The following is a 20,367-nucleotide window of genomic DNA, read 5'->3' on the forward strand; positions in this document are numbered from 1 at the left end:
ATTTATTTCTAAAGTCACATGTGTTATTTACGCCCTATTAAGGCGTTTATTTATCTTCAGGCATCTAGCAGGACTACTATGTGCGCTGACGTTTAGGTGCGTGTCTGCCTGTCCCGTGTCATTGGTGAATGACCGAAGATGTCTCATAGCAGGTTGTTTGCTCGTTTGCTCTGTAAGTAAAACTGACACGAGTGTTGTTCGATTTGAAACACATCGCTGTCTTTGTTTTAATATTGCTCCATCAGCTTCTGTTCACGAGAGAGTCATTTATCTCTTATTATTTTCATTAAACACACACACACAGTTAGCTAATGCTAATGCTGCTGCAGTGGTGTTACCAGCACCAAGTGTAACATATTTAACAGTGAACTTCTGAAACGTGACCTTTACTGGTAAATATGCTTCATTTCAAACTCATCGCGAGGTTAACTTATTATAAATCATTTAAAAGACCAGTGTTAATGAACTTGAAAAGTTGCAGACTGACAGCAGTATCTTTTGATGTACGTTAATACCATGACTTAGGTGCCCTTGAGCAAGGCATCGAACCCCCAACTGCTCCCCGGGCGCCGCAGCATAAAATGGCTGCCCACTGCTCCGGGTGTGTGTTCACAGTGTGTGTGTTGTGTTCACTGCTCTGTGTGTGTGCACTTCGGATGGGTTAAATGCAGAGCACTAATTCTGAGTATGGGTCACCATACTTGGCCACTGTCACTATCATGATTGTAACTTTTCTTTTTTATTTTAAGTGCTTATTCATTTGTTGGAAATTTCAGAGTCTATGTCTTTTGCTACAGTTATGATCAATATTTTACTCATATCTTTAACTAGGATGACAGTGTTATTTATAATTCTGCTGAACGCATGTTGACAGGTATTAATGCATGATGACTAGTGTGTCAAGCTGTGTGGTTGCTAAAATGCTTTTTTTTTTTTTTTTTTTTTACTGTAATCTGTGAGTATTTCCATATTTGAAACTTTTGGTTCTCTGTTAACTCTTCCAGTCTTGCGCAATTTAAGTGTCTGTCAATAAGGGAATTTTCACTCACAGATAGTAGTGTTGACTAACTTCTCTCTCAGTGCAATACACTGCATACTATACCTTTTTAGAACCAGCCATATACTTAATGAAATTACAGTGTTATGGAATCTATTGTTGCATTTATCTCACATCTGTAGGTGTTCACACAAAATAGCTTTGCTATTGAGTACAATAGATAAACTTTAACCTAGAGAAATGTGGACGGACCATCTAATCCAGTTGTGGTCAATAGGCTGTTTCTTTGAAGTCATATTATCTGCTTTCTCTTCTATTACATAATTCAGGAGCTAAGTCTTCGCTGATCACTTATGAACATATTAGACTGTATAGTGCAGCTGATGTTGTGTGTTTGACCCCTATCTTATTTCCAAACTATTTGAGGTCATAACCTTTGGACATCAGACCCTGTTGGGAACATGTAGAGTAATGTGAAGAAACTTCTTAGGCCTAGACCAAGTTTACTAATGTAGCTGCCAAGCTGACTTCAAAACCTGCAGATTTGTTTCGAGTTTCCTGACTTAATTTTGTTGTTACCCTACAGGTCAAACATTTGCATTTAGTGTGACAGATTAATAAATAAACTGCAGGCAGTTGGACACAAATATTATTACGATGGATATAAAATCCAAGATTTATAGAAACGGCAACATTTGGTCATGCAGGCTTCACTATGAATTAAAAAAACAAATCATCTTAAATCGTTAATAAAATTTTAGCTGTATTTTCTGATTCTTGGTTCTTATTCCATTGCTTTTGTGTTTGTATTCGCAGTGCAGCAGGCTGGGGTGAGACACTGTTACACTGGCAACAGGAAGAACCTTTACATCAACAGGAACACTAAAGTCATCTGTCAGGGCTTCACAGGAAAACAGGTGTGTAGCCACAGTCTGCGTTCCCCACGGCACCCTGCATTTCAGCCCAAATTAAAAGGTCTGGATTTACCTCTTTTTCATTTGGTTACTAATTGGAACGCAGTCTTGTTGGTTGTGGCCTGCCTGAGTGAGAGTGAACTGGCTGAGCAACAACAGTAAATCTCACTGTATTTAAACTTGATCAGCTGCTCACCATAACGGATCATAATGGGTTAAAAGTAGTGATTCACTGAAATTTCGGCAACCAAAATATAAAAATATAATCAGCCAGAAATTAATTTTCTGTTTCGGTCAACAGTATTGGAGGGCAAAAATCATTGACCGAAATGGTGGCTTTTCTGATGGTGTGTTTTGACTGTGTCAGTGTCTGTTTCTTACACACAACATGGTTAAATAACACATAACAGGTAAACGTGTCAGCTGTGTGGATGGTAGTGCTGGATTAGCAATAATGCTTCCACCTAAAATTGATGAATCAAGGTTGTCTATGTTTTTAATTTGTATTGTCAAGACTTCACTAAAAATTATTTGCTGCGCTCATGACATTAAATAATCACAATATGCTTTGTGCTTTTTTTTCTTACATTTTCTTAAATGTTCAAATTCTGTCATTTTGATGGTTTTTTTTTTATTTATGTATTTTTTTTTTTTTTAATTTGAGGGATCAAATAATATTCTGTGGTAATTTAGATCATGCCACAGATGCTGCTGACAAAGCCAACATTTTTTTTAACCCAAAATATTTAAAAGTGGATAAATCCAGTTTTGCAAACAGTGAGCCACAGAATGCAGATGAATATGATGTAAAGCCTGCGTGCTTCTGAAACCACAAAAAAGAAAAAAAAAAGATTATAAATGAAAAAAAAAAAAAAAAAATATATATATATATAAATATATATATATATACACACACATGTAACACAATAAATAAACACAACATGCAGTTTTTAAATGAAGGGTTTTATTATTAAGGGAAAACAAAATCCAAAACTACATGGCCCTATGTGAAGAGGTGTTTGCCCCCCTGTTAAAACTGTGGTTTATCACACCTGAGTTCAGTTTCTCTAGCCACACCCAGCCCTGATTACTGCCACACCTGTTCACAAAAAACAAAACAATCAAATATGACAACCCCCACAAAAATTCAGAAAAAAAAAGATCATCAAAAGCTAGACATCATGCTGAGATCCAAAGAAATTCAGAAACAAATGAGAAAGAAAGTAATTGAGGTCTATCAGTCTGGAAAAGGTTATAAAGCCATTTCTAAAGCTTTGGGACTCCAGCGAACCACAGTGAGAGCCATTATTCACAAATGACAAAAACATGGAACAGTGGAGAACCTTCCCAGGAGTGGTCAGCCGATCAAAATTACCCTAAGAACATAGCGACGACTCATCCAAGAGGTCACAAAAGACCCCACAACAACATCCAAAGAACTGCAGGCCTCACTTGCACTTTTTGGAAGGTGTGTGTCCCATTCATCTGGCGTAAAAGTAACATCGCATTTCAGAAAAGGAACATCATACCAACAGTAAAATATGGTGGTGGTAGTGTGATGTTTGGGGCTGTTTTGCTGCTTCAGGACCTGGAAGACTTGCTGTGATAAATGGAATCATGAATTCTGCTGTTTACCTAAAATTCCTGAAGGAGAATGTCAGGCCATCTGTTCGTGACCTCAAGCTGAAGCGAACTTGGGTTCTGCAGCAGGACAATGATCCAAAACACACCAGCAAGTCCCCCTCTGAATGGCTGAAGAAAAACAAAATGAAGACTTTGGAGTGGCCTAGTCAAAGTCCTGACCTGAATCCTATTGAGATGCTGTGGCATGACCTTAAAAAGATGGTTCATGCTCGAAAACCCTCTAATGTGGCTGAATTACAACAATTCTGCTCAGACGAGTGGACCAAAATTCCCTCACAGCGCTGTAACACTCATTGCAAGTTATCGTAAATGCTTGATTGCAATTGTTGCTGCTAAGGGTTGACCAACCAGTTTTTAGGTTTAGGGGCCAAACACTTCTTCACACAGGGCCATGTAGTTTTGGATTTTGTTTTCCCTTAATAATAAAAACCTTCATTTAAAAACTGCATGTTGTGTTTACTTGTGTTATCTTTAACTAGGGCTGGGCGATATATCAGGGAACCAGCTTTACTGACGAAATGCACGTGGCAATGCAATATCGCCCATCCCTATCTTTAACTAATATTTAAATTTGTTTGATGATCTGAAACATTAAAGTGTGACAAACATGCAAAAAAATAAGAAATCAGGAAGGGGGATAACAATTTTTCACACCACTGTATAATTTTGACACATAATTTTAAAGATCTGTAGGGTACAGCAATTTGTAATAATTATATAGGCCATGTCATTTTAAAAGCAAAGTGTAATAATCAATGAAAATAATTATTAAATTATATCATATAATCATTAAATAAGACAATTTATAAATTACATTATGAAATTAAGAAATTAATTACTTATTTTTTTATATAAAATATATGATCTATAAAATTTGATATGACTAAGTTTAAAGCATACTGTTATACATGAGTTGAGTTTTAGATGTTTTACAATCTATTCTTGGTTTATTTTATTAGATGAGGATTGTTTCTAGATTGTTCTAGATGTCTGCCCATAGGCCTTTTACGCTAAAATTGCTGGCTCCAGTATCCAATACCCTTGCTTTTCTTACCCCTGTGATTTATGTCCTGTCTCTTATTGTATTTCTCGCGCTCTCCTTCACCCTCTTTCAAACGACTCTTTACTGTAATAAAGGGTTATTAGATTAAGTTTTAATGAACACTCATTATAATTAGAAGGGGATGAGGAATGACTAGAGTGTCATTGCGGCATATTAACTTTGCTGTTCGGCTACATAAGCAAACCATACCTCAAATTAATCGCCACACTGTTAACGGAGGCAGCGTGCAGGAAAAACGGCAAAGTTAGCACAGCACTTCAGTGTTAATGAAAGCATGAGAACAAATGATGGTAGAAAAGTTGGCAAGAGGACGGTCTGAGGGGAAATAGATTGGAAACGTGCCAGATTTCACATTCGTTCTAATTATATTTGTGACATTACAGTGTAGATATTGACGTGGTACTGGTGAACCTTGCCTTTGGACTTTGCAATGTTTCAAAATAATTTGTAATAATTAACATGGATGTAGTGGGAAATGAAGGTTAAAGTTCATAATGTACAATTTCCACTGACTGTTCAAATCCCTAATCATAGAGAAATAGTAATTTTCATCTTCATTGATTTTAAAGTGCGTCACATAATGAAATTGCATTTGTAAGTCTATGTTCTGGGCTGCATGCAGGTAAATTATATACTGTATGTCATGTTCTGCATTAGTCTCTTTAAATGTGAGTTGATTTATCTATGCACTTAAAAAAAAAATCTTTAGCCACGCAAAGCATGTAATTGTGCCTATGATATGCTATGCATGACTTTTAGACTGGTTTTCCTTTTGAGATATTCTTCATATTATTGAAAACTATGATTTACCTTTGGGTAGTGGTTTGGGCTCTGAATTCCAACCAGTGTCATAGCTCAGTTATACAGATGCAATTTAGAATTTTATAGCCACAAATGTTACTGGATCTACAGTCAAAGTGACGGCCCTCTTTATGTGCATTTCCTTTAGTAAACTGTATTTTGTTGTGTATAGAGTCCTCATTTGGTCCAGGTCTTGCCTTATGCCTTTACGCACACTACTGGTTTATTTAAAAAAAAAAAAAAATTAAGGCCTATTTACTTTGTCATTATATTTGTGTACTTTTTTTGTTATAATTTATTGTTTCAAAGCCATTTTCCACCCACTCTGACATTTAAAATAAAACTGTGTAGTTTTTTTCTTTTTTTCTTCCTGCTGTGCCTTTTGAGAAGTGCCTCCTTTACACTCTGGTTTGCTCATACTTTGGCACCAGGTTTGCTTTTAGGTTCATACACATTTTAACATCCTTTATTAGCAACTACTTTCTGCATTACATCGGATGTGGCAGGTTCACAAAACAATGAAAATGTGCTGCATTAAAGGTTAAGCTCAATTTGCATAAAATAAACAGGGACCCTTTTAAAAGTAAACTTTAGCCATTCCTTCTAACGCTAAGAATTGTAGAATAGAAGATGCTTCACATAACCAGCAGTGGTTCAAGGTTCCTTTGGTGTTTAGGAATGATTGAACTGGCTAGGAAGTTTTCAGTTTCAGTTACAGTACGTTTTCATAGTACGTAAAGGTTTTTCACTCAAAATTAAGATTTGGTTCTTTGTTATATATCCCCTTTAATGTTAATAGATGCTGTCTGTGCTGAACATTAGTCGAATTCTTCTCTGTCCTTGGTTGAAAGAACTCTGTTTCCTCTCTCTGTCTCTAGGGCACCTTTCACAGTCAGCAGTCTTTGGACTATGGCTCTCAGTTAGTAGGAGGAGTGTCTCCAGGCAAGGGGGGCAAAACACACCTGGGTCTGCCAGTCTTCAACTCTGTGAAGGAGGTAATGGCCTGTGTGACTGCTGACAGTCTCCTGCGAGCCACAGTTACTCATTGGACAGCTGCTCTGATTCTCTCAGGCTATTAAGGGACTTTAAGGGGACTTATTTAGAGCAAGTGACACCAACAGTAACAGAAGTGTTAAAGGCCAGAGGCTGGTTGTGTTGTCTTTATCAGTTTAAACACTTTCACATAACTGAAATACCCAAAATTGGACTTTGACCTAATTTGTATTTTGGTTCTGTGCATGATTCTTTAATTTTTTTTTTAGGCTAAGGATGGCACAGCGGCGGATGCCACCGTGATCTACGTGCCGCCTCCTTTTGCGGCAGCCGCCATCATCGAAGCGATTGACGCAGAGATACCACTCGCCGTCTGTATCACAGAGGGAATCCCTCAGCAGGACATGGTGCGGGTCAAACACAAGCTTCTCCACCAAAACAAGACCCGCCTCGTCGGCCCCAACTGTCCCGGTGTCATCAACGTAAGTGTTGCTATTTTTTTTTTTTTTTTTTTTTACACATTTGTACCCACACAGCTTTGTTTTTGGAAACCCCACTAGGTGATGCCTATTGTCTCTCTCTCAAAATTAAAACACTGTTTTAAATCAATCCAGTATAAGGTCAACATTAAACTTATTTAGTATGCATTTTACTTCTGTTATGTGTCAGAAGTGAAATAGCATATTTAACAGGAAACCTTGTAGGTTGGGACATCTGGAATTGTATGGATTGTGAAAAGTGATGGCTATACACCACTTATACTATACCATTAAAAAAAGTTTGGAGACAGTAAGAATTTTTTTTTTTTTTTTTTTGTTGAAATAAATGAATAATTTAACTCAGCAAAGACACATTCAATTGATCAAAAGTGTCAGTAAAGACACAGTTTAATGTTGCAAAATGTTTTTGTTTCAAATAAATACTGTTCTTTCAAATGAATGCTGTTCTACTGAACTTCCTTCTTGTTTTCATCATTGATAATAATAACATGATTATTAAGCACAAAATCAGAACATTAGAATGATTTCAAAAGGATCATGAGACACTGAAGACAAAATTCAGTTTTGCCATCACAGACTAATAAAATACATGTAGAAAAAAACAAATAAAATATTAAAATAGAAAATATTTTTTTTTTTATATTGTAAAAATATTTCAGAATATTACTGCTTTACTGTATTTTTTTTCTATCAAATAAATGCAGCCTTAAAAATTAAAAACAAACAACTGACCTTAAAATTTTGAATGGTAGTGCATTTGGATAAACAACTTTTTTTCCTTTGGAACAATGTGCACCAAAAAGTTACTCATGGTAATACCCGGAATGTGTTACATTTAGTCAGTTTTGAATTCATGTTGACTCTAAACCCTTACTGCTTGTAGCTTTAATTGACTGTAGAAAAATGTATAATTTAAACTGAACTGTAATGGGGTTTTTTATTTACAGCCTGGTGAGTGTAAAATTGGGATCATGCCTGGGCACATCCACAAGAAAGGAAGAATTGGTAAGAGCTCCACAGAATGACACCTTTCATTGTTATGGCAAAGAAAACTCAGTCATCCTTCCAGAAGATTTTGACAGTGCAGAGCATAACATGCTGATCGAGTAGAACTTTAAAAGATCCTTGAAAAGTGTAGCGTACCTCATGTCTTCTCGTTCATAAAAGAAGCATCAAAGCCAGAGCTAGAGGGTCTCGATTTGAGATGGACACTTTTTAATACATTGGATTTGTTAGAATGTCTCACCATGTCATGGATGATGAGATGTCTCTGCTTAAACATGAACTCAGATGTAGACCATAGCACAGTGTTCAGACTGCTAGACTGTTTCTCATCACTCATCTGTCAGGGAATTTGAAACTGCAGGGCTGTTCCGTTTCAAGTCACTTCACTAAACAGATGGCACAGGTTTTTGAAGTGTTCTGAAGAACAGTACTCAGACTTGAACTCTGTGCTTGTATCTGTGATTAAAGTTGTGATCTCATGAAATGTCTGTCTGGAAATGGTTCAGCCATGGTTGGCCCTTTCTAATAGAGTTTTTTCCAATGAGTTACATTTGACATTAGCAAAATAATATACGGTGTGTATATATATATATACACACACATACACACACACACACACACACACACACACACACACACACACACACACAGAAGTGGCCAAAAGTTTTAAGAATTACATAAATATTAGTTTTCAAAAAGTTTGCTGCTAAACTGCTTTTAGATCTTTGTTTCAGTTGTTTCTGTGATGTACTGAAATATAATTACAAGCACTTCATACGTTTCAAAGGCTTTTTATCGACAATTACATGACATTTATGCAAAGAGTCAGTATTGTGCAGTGTTGGCCCATCTTTTTCAGGACCTATGCAATTCGACTGGGCATGCTCTCAATTAACTTCTGGGCCAAATCCTGACTGATAGCAACCCATTCTTTCATAATAACTTCTTGGAGTTTTCAGAATTAGTGGGTTTTAGTTTGTCTACCCGCCTCTTGAGGATTGACCACAAGTTCTCAATGGGATTAAGATCTGGGGAATTTCCAGGCCATGGACCCAAAATTTCAACATTCTGGTCCCCGAGCCACTTAGTTATCACTTTTTTCGGTGCTCCATCGTGCTGGAAAATGCATTGTTTTTTACCAAACTGTTGTTGGGTTGTTGCAAGAAGTTGCTGTTGGAGGGTGTTTTGGTACCATTCTTTATTCATGGCTGTGTTTTTTTGTGCAGAATTGTGAGTGAGCCCACTCCCTTGGATGAGAAGCACACCCCACACATGAATGGTGTCAGGATGCTTTACTGTTGGCATGACACAGGACTGATGGTAGCGCTCACCTTTTCTTCTTCCGGACAAGCCTTTTTCCAGATGCTCCAAACAATCGGAAAGGGGCTTCATCGGAGAATATGACTTTGCCCCAGTCCTCAGCAGTCCATTCACTATACTTTCTGCAGAAGATCAATCTGTCCCTGATGCTTTTTTTGGAGAGAAGTGGCTTCTTTGCTGCCCTTCTTGACACCAGGCCATCTTCCAAAAGTCTTCGCCTCACTGTGCGTGCAGATGCGCTCACACCTGCCTGCTACCATCCCTGAGCAAGCTCTGCACTGGTGGCACTCCGATCCCGCAGCTGAATCCTCTTTAGGAGACGATCCTGGCGCTTGCTGGACTTTCTTGGACGCCCTGAAGCCTTCTTTACAAGAATTGAACCTCTTTCCTTGAAGTTCTTGATGAACCTATAAATTGTTGATTTAGGTGCAATCTTAGTAGACACAATATCCTTGCCTGTGAAGCCATTTTTATGCAACGCAATGATGGCTGCACGCGTTTCTTTGCAGGTCACCATGGTTAACAATGGAAGAACAATGATTTCAAGCATCACCCTTCTTTTAACAAGTCAAGTCTGCCATTCTAACCCAATCAGCCTGACATAATGATCTCCAGCCTTGTGCTCGTCAACATTCTCACCTGAGTTAACAAGATGATTACTGAAATGATCTCAGCAGGTCCTTTAATGACAGCAATGAAATGCAGTGGAAAGGTTTTTTTGGGATTAAGTTAATTTTCATGGCAAAGAAGGACTATGCAATTCATCTGATCACTCTTCATAACATTCTGGAGTATATGCAAATTGCTATTATAAAAACTTAAGCAGCAACTTTTCCAATTTCCAATATTTATGTAATTCTCAAAACTTTTGGCCACGACTGTATATATATAAAATAAATTAATAAATACTGCCTGGTTGTATTGGGGTTAAGGAACAGAAATGGCAGGAAAAGTGCATTTATATGTGGAAAAGTGCTAGAAATTTAGATTTTTTGCTTTCTAGAAAATGGTCAAGACAGGAAATTATGATCTGCAGAACATATAATCAATGGAGGAAAAGCAAAGACTTGTGCTTGTGTTGATGTATTAAATTTATGGATGTCCACTGATTAAAATTACATTTTTAATCACATTATAAACCTATTAATTAATCAAATGTATGAACAATTGCCAATTAAGTACTCAAGTGGATAAATTTAACTTGTTGGCCGTCTTTTTAATGTAATAGTTAATTGCACTAAATTAATGTTCAATTAACAATCCAAATGAAATTATAATATTGCAGTTTATCTTTATCTTGCTATATTCTTTTCCTTTTTTCAGGCATTGTATCTAGATCGGGCACTCTTACATATGAAGCTGTGCATCAGACGACACAAGTGGGTCTGGGCCAGTCACTGTGTGTTGGTATGGGAAACTAGTAATCAGTTATCCGTTATTATAAGTCTACAGAGTGTTTAGTACAGAAAGATCTTTGAACAATGTTTATTTTCTTTCAGGTATTGGTGGAGACCCTTTTAATGGCACTAACTTCATTGACTGCCTGGAGGTGTTCCTGCAGGACCCAAAAACTGAGGGCATCATTTTGATTGGAGAGATTGGAGGAGATGCAGAAGAGAATGCGGCAGAGTACCTGAAACAGCACAACTCGGTAAGCTGCTTCTCATATGTTCACATCTAAAAAGAAAAATGCTTTTAAATGTAAAAGTTGAATGTGCCTAATGATATTAGCTCAATCTTTTAACTATCTCGCCCACCTAAGACGAGGCAAACTGATTAGTCTTTGATTTGCTATCTCCAAGATTTCTTACAACAACAAATTTATTTATTTTTTACTTATTTAAATTTGGGACCAGATTTGTTAAATATCTTAAATAGATAAGTAAAAAAAAAACATATGCCCTATTTTTAGCTGTATACAGGAAAATTTAAAGCAATAGTTCACCCCAAAATGTTGTTCCATCCAAACACATATAATTTTCTGTCTTCAGTCAATCTCAGGAGATGGTCACAATGCTATTTTCTATACAAATCCATATCTTTTCCCTAAATTTTGAATGGTGAGTAGGTGCTGTCATGCTCCAAAATGATAAACACAAAAGTATTATAAAAGTAATCCATATGACTTTAGGACTATATTCCAAGTCTTTTGAAGTCACACAACAATTTACTGTGAGAATCATAAAAAATTAAGTCATTATTCACTAAAAAAACTTCTCCATGGTAGTGCAATTAAAATGTGCACATGCTCAAATTTAGTATGTTAAGATCTTTTATGAGAATGAGAACTGATGACGTTTGGCATTAATGACGTGTCATATTTGAACACATGCAAGTGAGATTGATATCTCTGTCTCTTGATCAAGCACAACTATTTTATGGATTCGAAAGGCTTGCAATATGCACAGACTTGCACAAGTCATATGCATATTTTATGCAGGTTTTATGATTTTATTTTTGGTGAACTGTGTATCTAAGATCTTCTACACACACCCCCACTCAAAAAATCACTGTTATTCATTCATGAATCGCTTCGTTTTTTCATAGCCCTTGGGAAGTACACATTATTTTTCATCTTCTGGATATCGGCAGCTTTCTCCAACAAACAGGATCCCTCACCACACATGGAGCTCCTCTTTCCTTGCTAGCAGGAGCTACTCACCCCTGGGGCTCACATTGTTTCTGTGAATGAGAAAACAGCCTCCAGCTGCTCTTTGATCTGTTTTGGCTGTGAAGGAAAGTCTACAGGGCTGAAATCCAGCCTGGCTGGTCCAAACATCACAAAGTCCTCCTCCACATCCTAACAGCACCTCGGTTTGTGTCATCATTAAGCATGGCATATTTATTCCTCCCGTCTGAGAATCATAGAGAGAGCTGATGCATTAACAAGTGTCTTGCATTGGGAGAATTTTCTGTCTGTGATATAAAATAGAACAAGAATTGGCACAATGAGTACTCATGGAATAGTTTCAGCATTTCTGATTGTGGCAAACTGATGCATGAATGTCCATTTTCTCAAGAGGACTGATTCAGTCTGAGAGCGTGGTAGCAGTGAGGCACAGTAACCACAGAAAATCAAGCAAATCGCTCCGAATATGTTCAGAGCATGAACAAGTGCCTCATTCTGAAGTGAGTTCTTGGAGGTACAAAGAAACTCTCCTCCATTCTGTGAATCAGACCATGCTAAAGAGCTCATTTTTATTGTGGCCACATTTGAACTAAACCAAAATAGCGAAACCTGCAATTTTCAGAATTATTGAGGAGTTTCACAGTTGCAGAAGCCGTTAAGCACCTTTGTGTACTTGGAGATAAGCGAGCGTGTAGCATTTTGAACACACATTAGCACTGTGAAACTTGCTTCTTTTCCGGCCTCTCAGTTAAATTGGAGAATTGATTTGGCGGAAATTATTCCTTGAAGACTAGTTGCAAATTGTATGAAATTGCTTCTTTCAGGTGAACTTTTCTCATTACCTCAACAAGGTAGTTTTTTAAGTGAATGCACCAAAGATGGCCTTGGCTATGAATAATGGAGATCAATACATGGTCATGCTACATTTCATGCAGTAGATTTAGCCTTGGGAGAAATATTTGGCAGTTATGAAATTTTCTGTCTGTGCCACTGTTAACAAGACCTGAATTGATCAGACTGTTAAATGCATGCCGGTCTCATTAAGAAATGCGGGCAGGGATGATACATCAGGTTCCAGGCGGTAATGGAAGTGGCGATCCATACAGGAGCTTGTAAACTATTAGCTCTAGAAAAAGTCATGTCAGATTTATGTTGCTGTATGAACCATTTCAGACTGGCCTAGGAAGAATGTCTGTTTTTCATTTGGAATAATAGTAGTGACAAAGGGCTCATGGTCCAATACCATAACTTCACAGCACATTTATACCCCCCTCACTTCCTGTTGGTCCATATCAGATGCTTGCTTTCCATTATCTGTAGTGGCATTGTGCAAATAATGGTGTGAGCACCCCTTTTTCCCCTTTTCTTCTAATTTATCAACTCCCAACACGCATACACCAGTAAGTCCTTGTGTCAGAATTGCCAAGGCAAACTGCAAAAATGCTTTTCAGCCAAATTAGCATATTGATATGAATATTCCTCTCAAGTGCTTGTCAGCTTCACGCTTGTTTTTGCTTATTGCTAGCATTTATCACCTAGGGAATGTTGTCCATTAAGATCCACTTGCAGTGCACAGTCACCGCAACACTATTGGGAGCTGCTGAATGATCAAGATGGAATCTTTCCAACTGTTAACATCGAAACCTGATAGATTGTGTTTTCCGCAAACGTCTGTTGCAAACCTATCAACTATTTTTCTGGTGTTTGTTCTGGCAAAATAAATTACATTTATACACTTTTAAAGGGATAGTTTACTCAAAAGTGACAATTTTGTGCTGTTTTGTTTTACTCTGGAATACATTTTTAAAGAATTTTCACACAAAAACAAGGTGAGGACAGCATTTGCATTTTTGGGTTAACGATTCCTTTTTTTTTTGACTCATGTAATTGCTAAATGAGCTCAAAAAAGGGTTGACTTGAGAGTTGCGTTCAGCAAAAAGAGGGAGCACAAAATGAATGGATGGCATTCCACTCCAATACTGTCTCGAGGTTTTGTGCATGAGCAAAATATAATTACCTCAGTTCATTATCGTAATCTTCTCAGATTAGGGTTTAGTCTGTAGTCGGCTGCGCGAGCATGAACAGCTTGAGCTTTGAACCGAAGACGGCTCCTGTGGGGCATTATAATGTTAGCTGGTAGTTGAAGATCATCAAGTATTAAGTCAGACTGTCTTTGACCGGCAGTCACATTCATTTCATCTCCTCTACCTAAAGTTTGCATTCCAATTTAAAGTTTTCAGTGAAATCAAAAATTTGCCAGTGAAGTTTATGAACCTACTCTCCTGTGAGATGCTAATGAGCACGTCTGAATTAGTGCTTGCTCCATTTGAGCCCGAGGAGGTCTATAATACTGGAGAAAACTATCTATTAGCATTTTTATTGATCTTGATGGCAGTAGCTGGTTGATGCAGGAATCCCCAAAGGTATGCAACTTAAAAATATCTACTATAATATGATATTCATAAGATGTTAAATGTTTGCTTGGGGAATGCAAAGATTTTTTGAGTGACTGTCAATGGAGAAAGATGATTTTAACCCCCCAAATGATGGGGCTGGCTCATGCTAACCAGCCAACCCTTGACTTTTTGTTTGAGCCTCATCGGAGTTCAAAGGTATGCACAGTAGCTTCAGCCTTCTAAGAAAGGCTGTCCAGATGTCCCTAAAAAAACATCCAAAATGTTAGGCTGCCATTTTATTCTGTTCGCCCATCTGTTGGCGGCTGCATTTGCGATTATGACAACCCACATCCTGCTCTGGAATTAGGATGTCATTCATGAGGACAGAATGTAGTGGGAATGAGGGAAAAAACAGACCTGAGCATGATGGTCCATGAGACGTTCAGTGACAGTTAATTGGCTTGGACATGACAAATTGCCTTCCATGAAAGTGAGATTGTATTAAATGACATACTCGAGCCACTGTCTGCCCATCTGCTTACTCCCACACAAGCTATTACATGACTGCCTCCATTTTAATGCCAATTTTGAACAGTATGCACTGTCTAAAAGCCCTTGCACTTATCTTTACCTCTTATTTACAAGTCTGTGAGCTGCAGTTTGAGGAAACAAAAATATTATTCTTGTAGGCCTTACTTAGCGTCACTGTGACCATGCTTATTTTTATGGAGATCCATAATGCACGGGTCAAACAAAAGCAGAAATTTTTCACTAAAGATTTTAACTATAAACACACACAGACCATACAGAAGTTTGGGGTCGAAAATTTATTTTTTTTAAATGGTTTTGAAATAAGTATTTCAGAGGAACGCATAGTTTTGTGAGTGAATGCAAAGTATCTCAGGAATGCATACGTTTTGCGAACAAATGAAAACATATTTCTCAGTGTAACTGAAAAAGTTGTACAAGTAAAAGCAAAAGCACTGAAATATTAGGTTTCTTCCTCCTTCTGATTTTTATTTTTAAAACCGTCACCCTGTCCCTTTAGGGGCTCCATAGAAAATAGTTGTGCTGCTTAATATGCACGTGCAACATCCTTTTACAAGATTCTTTGAATTGAAGGTTCACAAACAATCATTTGTAATAGAAGCATTTTGTAACAGTAATGTCATTGCTGTCACTTTACTATCAGTGTCACTTGTCAAAGTTGTCACTTGACACATTGTAAGTGCATCCTTGCTGCGTATGAGTATTAATTTAATTCAGAACAAAAAAGTGTGTATGTGTTTCAAAGTCCTTGTGTCATTGTTTTTTACTCTTTAGGGTGCCAATGCTAAGCCTGTGGTATCATTCATTGCTGGCTTGACGGCCCCTCCTGGAAGGAGAATGGGGCACGCAGGAGCCATCATTGCCGGAGGCAAAGGGGGTGCCAAAGAGAAGATCGCCGCCCTGCAGTCAGCTGGAGTCGTCGTCAGCATGTCTCCGGCTCAGCTGGGCAGCACCATGTACAAGGTGAGACCGTTTTTTCTCAGTGTGAGTTGTAACACAGAGGCAGAGTCATCACAGAGATGACACCTCGTGTTTTACCTCACTAACTGCTCAACGCTGTTTCTCATTCTGCAAACTCAAACATGCTTAGAGCAAGCATTAAAGAAACTAAAAAAAAAAAAAAATGATGTCAGTTTGCTGATAACTCTTTTTAAAGTACATTTATTGGTCTGTGTGGCTGTAACAGCTCTGGAAAAGTCAGTGTGGGCCAAACCAGTGACTTAATATAAAGGGCCCCCTTAGACAATCACAGCAATTTTAACCATATGATACTCAATAGAAAGCTAGACTGCAAGAGAGGAAATGAACAAAGCTCCATTTATATTGGTGAGTTAGCAGCTCTGCCTCTTTATCTCAATATAACACAGCCAGGAGTTTTAACAAGATGTATAAAAAGTGAAAGCGTGTATTACACTCATTCATCATTTTAGCCTTTCATTATCAGCGCTAGCAAACACTGCTTCCTCTGCATCAATACCGTTTTCTCTCCTCTTCCACCACACCCCTGGATTCTAATTTGTAATCATTGGAAGTAATGATGAAAAACACTCTGGCTGGTTGTTAATTTTGCAGTCCATTGTGTTCATACATCTGTGTTTATCTCATTGGTCGATTTAATAATGATGGCACATACACACGCCTCAAAGTTGATTGTGTGTTTCCACGCTTTTCCTCAATGTTAACACTCACACATACAGAGGCAACTCACTCACAGTGTACCTGCCCCAGTCCCAACCTGAATGTTAACCCTTTATCTCCCAGTATTCTTTGTGTTTATGCCTTGATGATATAGACAAAAACATTTCAACATTTTTCCACTCTATTGTTTTTTTTTGTTGTACTGAAACTCTCAGATAGAACAACCGATAGATGTTTTTTTTTTTTTTTTTCTTAAAGATCTTAAATGGTTTTATTCAGCTAGGACACATTTAAATTGATCAAAAGTGACAGTAAAGACATTTGAAAGATTCTTATTTCAAACAAACTTTATTTTGAACTTGGGAAAAACAAATCCTGAAATCCTGAAGATCGCGCTTTCCACAAAAATAAAAAGCAGCACAAATGTTTTCAACCTTTTTAATATTTAGCAGCAAATCAGCATATTAGAATGATTTCTGAAGGATCATGTAACTCGGAAGACTGGAGTAATGATGCTGAAAATCACAAGAATAAATTACATTTTACAATATATTAATATATACTATTTCATAATATTACTGTTAATTTACTATGTATTTGATGAAAAAACGTTTCCCACAGTTTTCAGCTTTAGTACGGTAGTGTATTTTTAAAATAGCAGCGCAGAGTAATTTACAGCAATATTTCTGTTGTAAAGAATGTAAAATGCCACACTGGGACACAGTTTTTTTTTTGAGTCATGATACAAACAAACCTTTGCATCAGTGTTTTTAATCTTCATTTAAACAGACAGTTATTTATTCGCTATCTGGAGTCTCTGTCTTAACTCTTCACAGTTTTAGAAGCATTAATGACCAAAAACTTCACATAAATCAATATTCCCAATGATGCTTAATTTATATGACAAAATCTTTGTGACTACTTAGTAAAACACTCTGCCTAATCACTAATCACACTCTCGTTCTTTTCCCCTTCTCTTTTTACTAATGATGTAACAACAGCAAATATTTAATTTCTTGTTACTAAAGACCATTTCCTGCAATCCATATTATTTCAGTCCGCAGCAGAAAAGGCATCGCTTGACCATTAGATGGCAATAGAGCTTCAAGTATTTTTACAGTGCATCTTCATTTTTTGAAACATGACATTAGCATAAGGGAATTCTCTCCGAAATGCGCCATTCCGTCACTCTTAGTTGAGGAAAATGCATTTTCAAAAGCACAGTGCATCACCCTGTAGCTCTAAGCCTTTGTAAATTAACTATGTAAATAGCTATTCCTGACTGGAACAATCTACATTTGTCTTTGTATCATACAGTGCATTTCTCACAGCTTTATGTGTTTACCCACAGCTTCTGTAAATGATTTTTCTTTGCATTTAACCTTAATACAGCCTCAGATCCTGAGATTCACAGAGCCATCTTTTGTTTAATGCAGAAAGCTTTCCAGCTGTTGGAACTTCCACATTTCAAAAATCAAATATGTATACTTAAATACATGTATATTGAATATAAAGATTCCTATTAGACTATTAGTGAAACCAAGCTGAAATAAACTATTTTGAGCAGTCTAACCATTGAAAAAATGACACACCCACACACACACACACACACACACACACCCACAACTCCAGAAACCTAGCAATGAAAGATTTTGTGCATCAGGCAAGGTCAGAACAGAGTGGCATTTTCTCCCAAAATATCAAAACATCTGAGACATACTGTACAAACCACATTTCCAAAGAATGGTTTTCCAAGCTTTATGACAAATAAAAATCATTCTGGTTGAAGGGAAAAAACTTATATTTTGTGGGTAACATAAAATATAAGCAACACCAAATAATTTTACATTTTAAATATGATAATCATATTTTGCATTTCAAGGAATAATTTACACCAAAATGAAAATCCTATCATCATTTATAAGTTGTTATTAATCTGCATGAGTTCCTTTCTTGTTTGGAACACAGAAGTAGTCTTTATGTCCTGTTGTGTCTCTGATCCTCATCCTCTTTTATTTTAAGGAAAAGAGCAACATGGACATTCTTTTTGTGTTCCATTGAAGAAGTAAAGTTAACCATTTTAGAACAAGACAAGGCCAATAAAATGACTGCATTTTCATTTTTAACGTGAACTAGCTTTTAAATCCTTTTCATTTAACTTTTCCTGTTGTTTTAATAATAAAAGTAGTCTTTAATTTATATAGTGCATTTAAAAGAAGCTTCTCAAAGTGATTTACTTATTAAAAACAACTTAATTTACATAATTCAGACAAAAAAGTACAATCAATAAATGAAAATACATTTTAAACAGCACATGAATTATTATTAAAAAGAAAAAAAAGATAAGATTTAAAAATATCAATTGACTCTGCTTCACAAATTTAGCTTTTTTTATGTTTCCCTCCATTTCCTCAGACTTTTTATTGTATTTCAGCACTTTTAAGCACAGTATACTCATTATCAATATAGTAAATGTTAACGAATTATGGCAGTAAACTTTGTTGACCTGAGGCAAACTAACTGTAAACAGACCCCTGCTATGGACACAGTGAAGGCAGCCCCTGCCGGACATGTTTGTTTGACCCCTGTTTATTCTTCCCTGTTCTCTGCAGGAGTTTGAGAAGAGGAAAATGTTGTAACTTGTTAGACGGAGTGTGAGAAACAAACTTAGGACCTTCATCCCTGCTGGAGCCTACCACCTTTCTCCAGGCTCAACAGTGTGCAAACTTTGTGTTTTCAACTGATTCCATATTTGCACCAGAAGAAATAACAATAATAAAAAAGTCTATCACAGCCTTCGTCTTAGAAGTGTACAGCACCGGAACATATCCACCTTCTAATCCAGCCACAGTCGGAGCAATGTCAGCCATGTTGTTGCTTAATGTCGTAATGTTTTCTCTCCTTCTTAAACAGAAAATATATCTCTTATGCTGTACCTTGTGGTAGTTGATTTCTTTTTACATTTAACATTATGATGCATTTGCTGACATTGTGCTGCAATGTGTGAATTTTGCACAATGCTGTTCTCCCTTTGCACTGGAATTGAAAAATTCCCTTTCACATTTCTTTCCAGAGTTCCCTTTGCAGTTCACTCTAGCTCAGCGTGAGCATATACAGGTACATTTTCTCCTTTTACTTCATATGGCAGGCATAATTATAGATGTGAAGATGGCTACAACAGATTTAGAAAGCTGTACCAAAGACATCTTTGTCGGGTAATGCTGGCCATCCACAGTTTTCTTAACACATCGCTCAGAAGCTAACACAAGATGGACTATTTAGTCTTTTTCCTGCCACAACTTTTACTTTTGGCATGACGAAATTGGAGTGCTAAATGGAACGAATTACTGAAATCTAGATTGCACTGAAAACAGCGGAACTACATGTCACCTGTCCCAGGCTTTTAGCAAGGATTTTCATTTTCAGACAGGTTTATTAATTCTGGCATGCCTCACTGGAAGGTAAAATGTGTGTGGGAGGACTTTCTCCTTTCGCCCTGTAATTGCATCTCTCCTGCCTAATGACATGCATTCACATTTTATTCTGATAAAGAATGAAAATGCTAATTTGTTCTCTTGCCAGGTGCATTTCAGAAGTGCTCAGTGCTGATGAATATTCTTAGTTGGAATCACATATTTATCAGCCTCAATTATGCAGAGTTGCACAGGTTGTCTGTATCGGAGAAATGTGCAACTTTGCTCCGATTTCAAAAACACCAATTTGTGTGGAATGAGTGGGAGGAGGTCAGCATGAAAATGTCACCGAATGTATATCATACACTGACTGTATCGTTACAGCCCTCCAGCTGAACTGTAATGGGAAGAATAGGGCGGGAAAAACACTGAGATGAGCTCTTGAACTGACACGCATCACATCTCTGTATCTGCCTTTGTGGCGAACAGAAATTGGGACACATAC

General features: G+C 37.2%; 1 protein-coding gene across 1 annotated transcript; it reads left to right on the forward strand.

Moving 5' to 3' along the window:
* The first annotated feature begins 37 nt into the window (after positions 1–37).
* On the forward strand, positions 38–19,384 carry LOC122145602 (succinate--CoA ligase [ADP/GDP-forming] subunit alpha, mitochondrial). Its single transcript, XM_042759815.1, has 9 exons — positions 38–172; positions 1,814–1,914; positions 6,298–6,414; positions 6,682–6,894; positions 7,860–7,917; positions 10,561–10,644; positions 10,737–10,888; positions 15,586–15,774; positions 19,062–19,384. The coding sequence occupies exons 1-9, from the start codon at positions 139–141 to the stop codon at positions 19,086–19,088; spliced, it is 975 nt and encodes a 324-aa protein (XP_042615749.1). The 5' UTR covers positions 38–138; the 3' UTR covers positions 19,089–19,384.
* The last annotated feature ends 983 nt before the right edge of the window (positions 19,385–20,367 follow it).

Source organism: Cyprinus carpio, chromosome A1 (genome assembly GCF_018340385.1).
Source record: "Cyprinus carpio isolate SPL01 chromosome A1, ASM1834038v1, whole genome shotgun sequence".
NCBI classification, from domain to species: Eukaryota; Metazoa; Chordata; class Actinopteri; order Cypriniformes; family Cyprinidae; genus Cyprinus; species Cyprinus carpio.

Bases quoted from the DNA above. Each gene is read 5' to 3' on its own strand.
- LOC122145602 (XM_042759815.1), top strand. From the start codon at position 139: ATGTCTCATAGCAGGTTGTTTGCTCGTTTGCTCT. The intron at 1,915-6,297 runs GTGTGTAGCCAC...CTCTGTCTCTAG, and splicing joins AGGGCTTCACAGGAAAACAG to GGCACCTTTCACAGTCAGCA. The intron at 7,918-10,560 runs GTAAGAGCTCCA...TCCTTTTTTCAG, and splicing joins CCACAAGAAAGGAAGAATTG to GCATTGTATCTAGATCGGGC.